This window comes from Nematolebias whitei, chromosome 12 (assembly GCF_014905685.2).
Source record: "Nematolebias whitei isolate Nwh7 chromosome 12, NemWhi1, whole genome shotgun sequence".
In the NCBI taxonomy this organism is placed as follows: Eukaryota; Metazoa; Chordata; class Actinopteri; order Cyprinodontiformes; family Rivulidae; genus Nematolebias; species Nematolebias whitei.
The window spans coordinates 33,811,389-33,823,794 of record NC_056509.1 but is presented as its reverse complement, the minus strand read 5'-3'; the positions used below and the strand labels follow the sequence as shown (position 1 = coordinate 33,823,794).

At 40.9% G+C, this 12,406-nt stretch overlaps 1 protein-coding gene across 1 annotated transcript; it reads right to left on the bottom strand.

Annotated features, from left to right (window-relative positions):
* Nucleotides 1-632: 632 nt before the first annotated feature.
* On the bottom strand, nucleotides 633-11,621 carry acbd3 (acyl-Coenzyme A binding domain containing 3). Its single transcript, XM_037685861.1, has 8 exons — nucleotides 11,245-11,621; nucleotides 10,029-10,170; nucleotides 8,434-8,574; nucleotides 8,064-8,222; nucleotides 7,777-7,951; nucleotides 3,439-3,685; nucleotides 2,738-3,022; nucleotides 633-2,637 (listed from the first exon to the last, which is right to left on the bottom strand). The coding sequence occupies exons 1-8, from the start codon at nucleotides 11,492-11,494 to the stop codon at nucleotides 2,423-2,425; spliced, it is 1,614 nt and encodes a 537-aa protein (XP_037541789.1). The 5' UTR covers nucleotides 11,495-11,621; the 3' UTR covers nucleotides 633-2,422.
* Nucleotides 11,622-12,406: the final 785 nt, after the last annotated feature.

Here is a 12,406-nt window from a genome sequence, read left to right as displayed (position 1 = left end):
CAAAAATCTAAAAGCAGACAAAGTCAAAAGGCTAGGTGAAAGCTAAAAATAGCCAAACAGTAGCCAAAAGCTACAAGACTAGAAGCAAAAGAAACAGAACAGTAAATGCTAGGTCAATGAATCAAAAGGTTGGCTAAAAGCTACTTTGGCCAAAGGCTAGCAAGAAGATAAGTAGCTAAGAAAAAAGTAGGAATTCTAGAATAACAAAACGATAGCCAAAAGCTAAAAGAATGAAAATGCTAGCTAAAAATCTAAAGTAGCAGAAGGGTATATAGCTAAAAGAAGCAAAAGAGCTAAAAATAAATTGGCAGATAAAATTTTTATGTAGCATAAAAGACAAAAACCAGAGTAGGAACACTGAAGCAGATTGTTTTTGTTTAAATGAACATTTGAGGGAAATCTGTGTTTCTACATAAAACAATTTGTAAAATAATAAATCTTTAATTTACAAAAACAAAGTCATCACGACCAACTCCTAAAAACTGCACAAAGAATAAAGTTAAATTAAAATCAGGACTCATTCGCTGTGAGGACAGGTTTGTTTTTAAAGCCAACATCAAACAGCAGATTTTCAGAAAACAGAGCATAATACGAACATAAATCACAAGTTTAAAAAAAGGCAAACAAAACTCTAGAGGAAGATAACTTTAATCAAGATTAAATATATGCCCAAAAAGATTTTGTAACTTAGAAGAGTCCTGAAAGAGTCAAACAATAAGAAAACGATGAGTTTCTCCATCATACCAATAGTTACAGCTTCACACTTGTTCTAACAAGATATGGGTAAAACAGAAATCTGTCACCTTAACATACAGTGCAAATTCATTTGCAAAACCAGACAGAGCCTTCTTCCACATCTGAAACCCACATAAACTCATTTATAGAATATTTACAGGCGGGGCTTGAACAACTCAAACTGATTCATAACCAACAGGAGAATGGCCTCGAACTTTAGGCTGAGCCAAAGTGAAAAACTCATGAAATTAAATTAAAAATAATCACCATCTGGATTAGAAACAGGCTGAAATGATCAAACTGTTCGCCTGTTTGCACACAAAGGATGCAGCGTGATAAAGTGAGGGAAACAATCTTCCAACACAATCCTCCATCTTGTAGTAAACACTTCATACAGAATGACCCAAATAAAAAGAACGGGTTAGAACTGAGGTGATGAGAGTTCAACACCTCACATTAGAGTTAGCAGGATAAACTGTTTTTTACAATTCTTGAGATGACGACTGACGAGAGCATGAAATGAAAAACGGAGCGCAGCGTTTTTATCTGAGCGCAGCAGACGTAACAGTGTCATGACCTGCGAAACGTGGATTATTAGTTGTTAAATGTCACTTCTAACATGCCAGGACTCTAACACTTATATTCTGAAACACGCTATGAACAGAATCCTCTTGATAATCAACATTACCAGCTCAGTTTTGGTTTAAATAGGCTCGTGTTCGTCAAAACCACAAAAGCTCAAGGTTTTTTACATTTACACTTCCGCCTACAAGGCATACTGTATTTGATCATATTTCATGACCTGCATGCTAGTTTACGCTCCCTCCCTCGACACTCATCTGAATGACCTTGCCCGTCCTTCATTACTTTTGGCAGTAGTCTGAGCCGTTTTAAAAAATAAAAATAAACACTGGTGCTGCATTGTAAGAAAGCCGAGAAGGGAATATGTGCAGAAAACCCCCAAAATCACCGCTTCTGCTCAACATTCCTCCACTAACTTCATGTCAGCACCAGAAACAGACACGCTGAGGCTTCACAACAAAAACAAGAGTTGCGTTTGTGGATTTTGGTGATTTTTTTTAAAGTGGAATGAAGCAAAGCCCAGTCGACCTCTGTGCAGAAGGCATAGTGTTACGAAGCACGTTTGCAAATCGCTCGATTTCCCCCCCCCACATTGTCTGTTCTCGCAGGATAAACAATCAGTAACTCCACCAAACAGGAAGCGTTGGCTCACAGTGTTGGACGTACCAAGATTCCGGTTTATGGTTGTGGGACTCTTCTGGGTCGGCGTGGTCAGAAGGAGGAGGAGGAGGAGGAAGAGGAGCCCCGGTGGAAACAAAAAGTGGTCAAAGACAAGGACTGTCCTACAGCTTGGTGTATGAGTGCAGCAAGGACAGGTAGTAGATTCACAATAGAAACGCACACTCTTCTCCCAAACGGCTTCAAGACTAAGTAGGATGGATGGAACTTGGGTCACGCATGCGCGCGCACGCGCACACGCACACACACACACACACACACACACACACACCAATCCAATATCACAATAAGGGCTCCGGATGTGTCTTTGTCTCCCTCTGGTGGTTGTTGTCCATATCAGATCAACTCTCCCTTCAGATACAGGTTGCCTTCACGCACAAACATGAACAAACGCCCTCCTCGGCTCGCCCCGTATCTTTATTCAGGCTTATCTGGTGTAGTAGACTCTGTAGTAAACACTCTTGGAGCGCCAGAGTGAATACGAGTTGTCAAACTTGAGCAGGTAGACTCCGCGGCCGGGGTACTGGTGGCTGCCGGCGTACACCTCCTCGTGACAGTCCCGCCGGTAAACCGGCACAATCTCATCCACGTGGGGCTTCCCCGTCTCCTTTTTCACCTTCTCCTCTTCTGTGGAAGGGTCACCTGAAGACAGAACAAAAACAGATGTCAGGTCTCATCTCATTTTACAGCACAGCTGATCTCTTCTCCCGCCCCCCCCCCCCCCCAAAAAAAAATCTCTTACCCTCTTCATCCTCGTCTTCATCACTGGACTCCGACACGTGCACACTGACCGAGGCGGAGGCAGCATCCGTCCACTCGAAGAACACCCCAAAGCCGATGTCGTAATAGTCCGTGGCGAACTCCCAGAACAGGTACGATCCTTCCTCGTGGGTGGGAACGCGCACCGTGACCACCTCGCCGCGCCCCACTGTGATCACGCTGTCTGGATCCTGGCGGATCTTCTCCTTGAAGTCCTTGATCTGCGGCCGTGTCCACATCGAAGGGGCAGCTATGACTGGTGGGGAGTCTGCGATGATTACAAAAAAAGAGGAGGCATTTTGTTGAAGCAATCTGTTAAAAGAGTTCAATTATCTTTTTTTTATTTATTTTTTTTATGTGATTTTCCTCCAGTATTGGACAGACAGTCAAATTACCTGAACTAATAGAGCATTAGCATCTGACTGATTTTCTTAAATTATTCTGTAGAAAACAAATCAATCATCCACTAAGACTTCATTTTGCCCAGGACATGTTTCAAAACTAAATAAAAACGTCCTTTTTTTAATCATTACTAATATCCTTTACACATTATCCTACAGATTACGCTAATGATCAGAGTGATGGCCACTCCAAAAGGAAATATGGAGCTTTAGGCAGAAGATTGCCTCCAGAAATTATTCTCCCCCACCGCTCGATTAAGAGACAAAGCTACAGCCCACCTACCTAATAAAGGCCCGTTTTCAGAGATCTCCTCTGCGGGCTCAGGTTCTGGCTCCCGGTCCATGCTCTCTGAGTACGAGTCAGACTGGCCTCCGTTGACGGTGGGAAGTTCGTCGCTAGCGAACGGCGATGCGGCGCTCAGCGGACCGGCTGTCGAGGTGGAGATGTGTTCCCCGTTGTTAAAGCTGCTGGAGTCCAAGGCGCCCTGCACCGCTGCATCAGCCTGCTGTTGCTGCTTCTGTAGGGCCGCCTAGGACAAGAGGATGGTACGAGACAAACGTGATCAGAAACAAGCAAACAGCAGGTTCTCTGAAGAGCAGCGAGAGACTAAAACTTGTTGCATGATCTACTGTTGGAACAACTGAAGGTGCCAAAAACCAAACAGCACTTCTCATGTTGCTACAAGAAGATTAAAAGTTCAGATTTGTGTATTTTACTACATCCTGAATATTCTGTTTACATGTTTTTGGCACAAGCCTTGCCCTGCACATTGATTTCTACTCAAACACGATTTGTGTGAGTAATTTGAAGAATTTTTTTAAATTATGGAATGGGCATTTTTGTAATATTTTTCACAAGTTTGTTGTTTCGGTGTCAAAGCTCTAGAGCCATCAGAGCACATAGAAGTTTCCGAATGCGCAATACCGACTCGTCTTTATTATTTTTTCCCCACATTAACAGAATTGTTAGAATAAAATCGGTAGGATCTCTCAAGGTTGCAACTGTTAAGGACTGGTTAGCAACTCAAAATAGAAAAACTTTCAGTGAATCTAGTTGCAGTTTTACTGAATTTTGCCATTATGTGGCCACGTTGTGCACAGCCACTTAAATGGTAAATGGACTGTACTTGTATAGCACCTTTCCTTCTTATCAAGACAAAGTGCTTTACAACACAATCTGTGCCTCATTTACCCATTCATACAGCGCTCTACTAGATCTATACAAAGAATAATCAGAGCTTTATCACATTCATGCACTGATGGGACACACATCAGAGGCAATGAGGGGTTCAGTGTGTTGCCCAAGGACACTTCAGCATGTGACTGCTCGTGGAATCGAATCCCCAACTCTTGCAATGGAGGACGACTGCTCTAACCACTCAGCCACAGCTGCTCAAAATAAATAAATAAATCACAGCTTTGTGTGCATGGCTTGTAAAACACGTATTTTAGTGTTGCACGCTATTTCTGCCAACATTCCTACTTGTGTTGTGTCCAACATGGCAGCCAGCTTCATATGTATAGTTTAAATACACTTTTGAAATGAACATATGCAGAGTTGGACCAGGTTTTTTTAAAATTGGTTTGGTTCCAAGATCTGGGGCCTCATGTACAAAGACTTGCATGAATGTTCAACTGAAACATGGCGTACAGTTAAATAAAAAAAAAGCGTACTAAAATGTTCTAGACAATGTAGAGGCGTGTAAAGCATTGTGTTTAGCACATTGACCTCTAGCATTAGCGCCAAGAGCAAGAGGAGTGAGTGGGACAAAGTGTGTAAATGCTGTGGGGTCAGAGCACTGACTGCACACCCGCAGAAAATAAGAAAAAATGGTCGGATATTTTAGGACGATTAAATGAATTTAGAAGCCACCCATCCTGCAACGTGCCAGCTTGTGGGCCGTTCCCAACCATTCGTTAGTATGAATGAATCGTGCACTGAACATCGCCACAACGTGGTGCATCACACATAATTTGAACATTCATCCAATGAAAATGTTTCCTGTTAACATAAACACATTCATCCTGTGATGGTGCTATGATAGCAATGTGTGAGCAGTCGATAGCTCAGATTAGATTAAGAAAACCGGCGGTCGCTGCAAATTGCACTTTCATATTCTGTTCAATTGCGTTGTAGGGAACTAATATACCTGGTTGACATACGGATAATTCAGGGATTAAAGCAGATTTGGAAAATTTCAGATTTTTTTTTTTCTACACCAAGAGGTTATCCAAGCATCTCTCCACACTAGTAAAAGTGCACAGTATACAGTGTACATGACGTTAGTAAAAGTACACAGTATAGTGTTGTCTAATGATGCGTTGAAGACTTTCACCTGCACCATCAAGACCAACGGCATACTGAAGGAAGAAACGGGTTTAACAACGTTTCTGTAGTGTGCTTTTATGTCATTTCAGTGTTCTCAGTTGAGGAGTTGTCAGAAATATACATTTTTTAAATTATATCACAGAAAGTCCTTGGCAGAGTTTAGATTAACTTTTTTGTCAGAATGTGAAATTATTTCTTTCAATAGGATTATATTTACAGGATTTCATGTCATGTAGGCAGATTAGACATGTCTGTACGATCATGACGCTCCCAACACATTAACATTTAATTGTTAGATTTTAGATTTTAAAAAGTCTTGGGGGGGTCGGGGCGTGGTGTGGGAGGAGCGAGTGATGGTGTATCACTACAGGTATCTCCCCCGGCTGCAGAGGGTTGGTCACGTGTGAACACGTACGTTTAATACGCAGACGTTTAATAATTTAATACATGTTATCACCTTCATGAAGGGGCAGGCGGTTCTGTTAGGGTAGCAGGGCGTCCTTGGCTTGCTGCAGGTGAGCGTCCACCTGCAGTCACTGCTGCTGCTCACAACCCGGCTCACCATGAATCAGACAGCAGGACCCATCCTGCTCTGATTGGGTCAAACTGTGACTCTGGTTCTCTTTATTGGTTGAAAGCAGCATCAGTTTAATTCCTGTCTCGTCATTAAATTGGATGGTTTTAACAAGACCACAAAAGAACACACGTTTTTTTTTTCCCCCCTCCTCGTTCAAAATGACAGAAATCCGTTGCGGCAACTGAGAACTTTAATCCATGATAATTCCATCCCACACAGCTGGCACAGTGTCCATCAGTCTGCCAGCTCCATATGGAATGCCCCAGTTGCCAGGAACCCCAGTGTGGTCAGCAGCTGCATGTGCACGGGCAGCGCACGGCTCCTCGCTGTGTTGCACTCCAAGACCGCACAGCTCCATACAGAGTTCCAAAAGGATTGACCATGGAAGTCTAAAACGGCTGGAGCCCGTCGTCATTATGGGTCAGGAAATCCTCTCTGTCTCTAAATACACGCTCTCTGTGTATTGTGCCATTTGCTATATCCTCTAATAAGGCTAAAGCCACTTGGTAAAGAAACTTTCTGCAACGCTTTGCTCATGCTTTTATATCCACTCATCTAATTTCATACATGTGGATGCATTAATTGTACACCTTGTGTGTCTGTGTGTCACTGTCCATGGTGTATAATATAGTGTCCACATCATTAACAGTTTCCCAGTATCACCTTTAAGTGTCGCCAATGGGCCAATAACCATAGAAACACCAGCCATGAAGTTGGCATTGGCCTGCGCACATTTCCACAGTCATTTCATTTTTGATACATCTGAAGTTTTGCGTGAAAAATGGTGTATGCACCTGGGCCTGTCGCATTAAATCAATTAATCGCATGATGAAAGAAAATTATTTTCATTTATCGGCTTTATCGTTTCTTGGTGTCTCTCTCTTTCTACTGGACACTGGATGAGGAAAGGCTGAACTCCGGTGCTATTCACCGACCCCTCCCTTTCTCTTTAAAATCCGTTTTAAATGTCCAAAATCACATTTTTGGATCGTTAAAAGCAGCTAAGCCATGAGCTAAGCTAACTGATCAACCTAGGGGAAAAAAAACTCTGTCTTGTCGAAGCTCCAAAATTCACAATTGAAACCCGTGCCTTCGAGTAAAAAGTTGTTTTTCGCTGCAAAAAGAAGCTGAGAACTTATTTATTGATTTTTTTATTAAAAGCTTTGTGTAAAAAATGCTATGCTAAAGAGCTCAAACCACACAGAGCGTCTGCCATTTTGAGAACCGAAAAACAGAAATGAGACAGCCCATGTCACGTCAAGGGGCCTCTCTCCCATTTTTCTTAAAAGTCGCTGCTCGCTCCCTCACTATCCATCCTTCGGTTCAGTCTTATACTGCGATCCAGTGGTCAAAAAAAGATATTGCACACAAAAATTAACCAACATTTCTTCTTAAATTTGACAATAATTACTAATTAATGTCAAATTTCAAACAATATTATCGTTTATTGCAATAATTTCCAAGACAATTAATCGCCCGGCAAAATTTGTTTTTGTGACGGGCCTATACGCAGCCTGTGTACGAGGCCTCTTGACATTTCTTCTGTCAGAGGAGAGCTCTCATACAGGTGTCAAAATGACAACTCTGACTACTTAAATGAAATTTTATCGTTCAAACTTTTTGACGACGCTCTAATAATATTGAAAGATTTCTCATTGCGACTCATTTTCCATATATGTGCAATCTAAACTGGTGTAACACTACAAACATCCTACCTGCTGCTGGGCCAGCTGGACCTGGTAGAGCTGCTGCATGTACTGCTGGTAGTGCTGCTCCTGAAGCTGGCGGATGAGGCTCAGCTGTTGCTCTGGGCTGCTGGGGTACTGCTGCGCGGCGTACTGTTGGAACTGCACCGCTGTCTGAGCGTTTAAAGCGGCCATTATCTGCTGCCTGGTTCAAGCAACCAAATAAATAAACACGGTGAGTGCGGACATGAAAGGACTGAGAAGTTCTGGATGTCTAGATCTGATTTTGTACAAATACTTTCTAAGGATAAACTTACTTCTGCTGCTCGATCCGTAGCCTCTCCTCCTCGGCCTGTCTCCGCTCCTCTGCCTCTCTTCTCAGCCTCTCTTCCTCCTCAAGCCTTCGCCTCTCCTCCTCCTGTCTTTGTCGCTCCCTCTCCTCCTCCTCTCGCCTCAGCTGCTCCTCCTCCTCTTTCCTGAGGACAAAAAGTAAAGTCGCACACAAACACGTTAGTTACAGCAAAGTATTTACAAATATTCAGCAAAAAGTACAGGTTCTAGGATGGTTATTATATTAACACAAACCAAATATTCCTTCATGACATCAGATTAGATTTGGAGGAGACTTGGGCCGAGTGAGCATTTAGACATTTTAGGCAAAGAGGAAACAGAAGCAGAACACTTTACCTTTTCCTCTCCTGCTCCTCCTTTTCAATCTTGTGTGATATGACATAAGGAGCAAAGAGGTTACAGCACTTGTTCAGCAGCTTGACAAACTCCAACATGGCCTCCTCCTTCTCCATATTACCGAGGGAGGCCCACTCTTTCCTGCAGCCAGAAGAACACAGAGAGGAACGTGATCAATAAATATATTATAAATTAAACCCCACCCCCCAAAATTTTTTTTTTTAATATTATAGTGTAGTAAAATGAGCCTTGTGTCAAATATTTTTAAGTTTTTTACTCAAAGAAACCATTAAGTGTTACATGGCTTATATGAAACAAAGGCACAATATCAATGAACAGGTCTGTTTTCATACATAAGGCGCATTAAGCAAAAGAAAACAGTCGGATAAGTCAAACTTTATTCAACTCATTCACAATAACCACATAAAATTGGTTCGAGGTCAGTAAGCACGACCAGAATTAATACATAAGGCATACCGTATTATGAAGCTCATGTTGATTTTTGAGAAAATTAAAGGATTTTAAGTGAGCCTTATAGTCCAAAAAAATACAGTAAGACTGACTGGACGTTACAACTGAAATTTCTTAAAAAAAATAAAAACAACATCACAGAATTTATTAAAATGTAAATGCTTTTTAAAAAAAGTATTTTTCCCATTTGAGATTCATAAAGAGACTATCAACAATTTACATCGGGATCAATAAAGTTCTATCTCGTCTTTATCTTATTTCAGTAGCCTCTTATCTGAGATGAGCGGAGGAGTCCGGTTACAAAGAAAATCTGCTGCTGGTATCCAGGAAAAAGGACATTTAACACAAAGTTTACAGCAAAACAATACCCAAATGTTCACAAACGCCGTTGTGAGTTTTGTCAGCGAAAATGTGGATTGACCGAACAGTCAGTCATTTTAACATGAAAGTTATGGTTAACTTATCACTTCAGATAACATGAAGACATCAGCAGAACAAGATGTGAGTTCATTGAAGACTTTGTAACTGTATGCATGTGTGAAATGAGACATCATACTAAAAAATAATTAAATGAACAGAAAATTATATCTAGTTTGGGCAAAGCTTATTCTCGGTCAAACTGAAAACAGTCCAACAAAAACGTCAGGTGAACATGAAACGTAACGTCAACAAAACAGCACAGCTTCCCTTTATCATCATCTCATTAGCCCAAAGAAAAGGCCATAATATAAACGTTTCATAGTACATTTTATGTACTAACGGTAAAATACAGTGTGATTTTTAAGTTTACATGCCAAGTACCTATTTTACAAAAAGAACTGGTTCTTTGCGCTCACGTGAAGCACACATGAACAACTTTTTTTTTTTTTTTAAAACAACTGTATATATTTTATGTTACTTACAGGCAATATTTACGCACCTGAACTAGCACTGAATGTTCAGTTGAACTGAAAGTTTTAGCTGTATAATAGTTAATGTGTTCATATTTAGATTAGTGTGGCTATTTTACAGTTTAATTACTGAAATTTAATGAGTCCACTTTATTAGAAAGATGCTCTTTAGGTGGAAAAAAAATATGATTATAAAACATGAATTTAAAAAAAGAGAGATGGAATTCGGGTTACCTGCGGTCGTTGCCCAAGACGTCAAAGAAACCGACCTCTGGCGAAGCGTCAGGATTATAAGGGCCCAGTAACACCTGTTTGTGAAGGGCCACCAGCCGGAGCTTCTCCTCGTATGTCGGGTGGAAGGCTTTGCCATCTTTATCTGAGAGCGTGGAGCAGCAAAGTGTGAGAAATTAGTTCACTTTCTTTTTTCTTCGTTCTTTTATTAGGCCCACCCATACTCCAACAATAACTCAAAAATCCCTCCCCACAATAACAATGTTTAACTAACAAGCAGAAAAAAACTGAGAAACTTCTGTTTTTAATCCTATTTAAGGACAGCATCTATACCTAAAAATGAGTTTGCACTCAGATCAGAACGTGACACCAAGAATTCAGATAAGCGCAGGAGAAGGAGGAAGTAAATTTCTGTGTGGGATAGTTGGTAAATAATTACACCTAACCCTCATTGACACACTGACTGAAAACACAATGCAGAGATTTCTATTGCACAGTGGCAGATCGTCCCAAACCTGTTTGTACAGTCACCAAAAATGTTCTGCAATAGTTTAAATAATCACTCTTATAGCAGGAAAATTGCCCCATTTTAAAAAAAAAACAATGCAGTGTTCCATAGTACATAAAATGGATGAAGCAAATGGAAGTGGCGTTAATATTTATCTAGGCTAAAAATCAAACTCATGGTAAAATTCACTGACTGCAATTTTTTGTGTTTTCAAGTACTTTGAAACCATAACAGACCATTTTATTCTCTCAAAATACATTTGTTTCATGAAAGCAGGAGCTTATCGTTTCCCCACATTTATGTTACAGCTCCTTAAACACAGCAATGACTGGCAGGTCGTGTTAAAATAAAGCTCCCAAACAAATCACGTTACAATCCAGCTGCTGTAATGGAGCAGGCTATCCTGTGACGACCCGTTTTTAAAATCCACCGAAGCGAAGCAGTGCCAGCTAATACAACGGGAAGCAATGTGTTTTGCATAGAAATACAAAAAGGGGCTACTTGAAAGTTTCGAGTGTTTTACTTTTTATCGCTCAGCTAGCATGTTTGAAAGCTAATGCTGCGGCTGACAGTTAGCGGCTAATGTTAGCATTGTGCTAACCTCATTCACTGCGTGACTGGACTCACGACATTTCAACCGTTCCCAAAAGAACTAGCGATTTATCTGCGTCAAAACCGGTAAGGTTTTGGAAAACGTAATAATATATATACCTTTGAAAAATTTCAGGGCCATCCCGTACAGCTCCTGCAGAGGAAAGCCCCATTTCCCTTCCATGGCTGATTTTTCTCCGTCTTCTTCTCCTCCAGCTTCACCCGGCGTCTCGGTCCCCTGTTCGGACGGGACGAGGTTCGGATCCTCACCCTCCGGGTCTGGACTAAGGGTGAGGCCATCGATGGAAACTTCGAGCCGGCTGGACGTGGCGCTGTTGAGGTCGCCGCTCTGAACCTCTGTCGCCATCATTGTAGACTGTCAGCTGAAGAGGCCACGTACCTACTTCCTGTTAAATCTGACGGAAGTTCCGTTTGTTTTTCCACTCACGGGTACAAACGCGCATGCTAAAAATCAGTATTTTACGATGCAGTGTGGTCTATTTATGTGTACTTCTAGTTGTTTGATGTCTAATCAACTTTTTTTTTCGTTTGTATATGACTACGGTCTCCATATCCGACGAAAAACTATTCTTAGGTTGGATGCTTCATCTTTGCGATCACTTTTATCAACGGAAGGTAGCTACCGGAAGTAGCATTGAATATATTTTGGTTGCACCTGACTTGACGCATGCGCATTGGTATAGTGACGAAGCCCTAATCTGGACGATACACTCCGTTTAAAATGATTAGCAAATGAGCATTTAGATGATTATAAATAGTCAGTCAGAGAGGTTTTATTGTCATTTCAGCTACGTACAAGTACATATTGAAATGAAACGGGCTTCTCCAGGTACACAGAACATTATGTGACAACACACAGATGTACAATAAATACCAACAGACCTATAATAAATACAAAAAGACATCTAACCTAATCGAAACATTTCCGTCTAAACAAGTAATTAAGAGACATGACTAGATTGATTAGTACATATGTTGTACATGAGATGTGAGCAGCACAAAGTTTTTCTATATCAGCAGAGATAAAAAACTAAGGTGCAAAAATGCAAAACATTCATATTGCATGATCAGGAGAAGTTGGCAAATTCATACAAATTATATTTTGCTGTTTACAGAATTTATCTACTAAAAGGGACCCCAAAGTCAATAATTCTATTTGATTAATGTGTCGTAGAAATTCAGTTGTGGTAAATTAATCATAAAGACAAACTAATCCAATGATCCAATTTAGTCAATGCACGTCAATAACACCTTAATATAA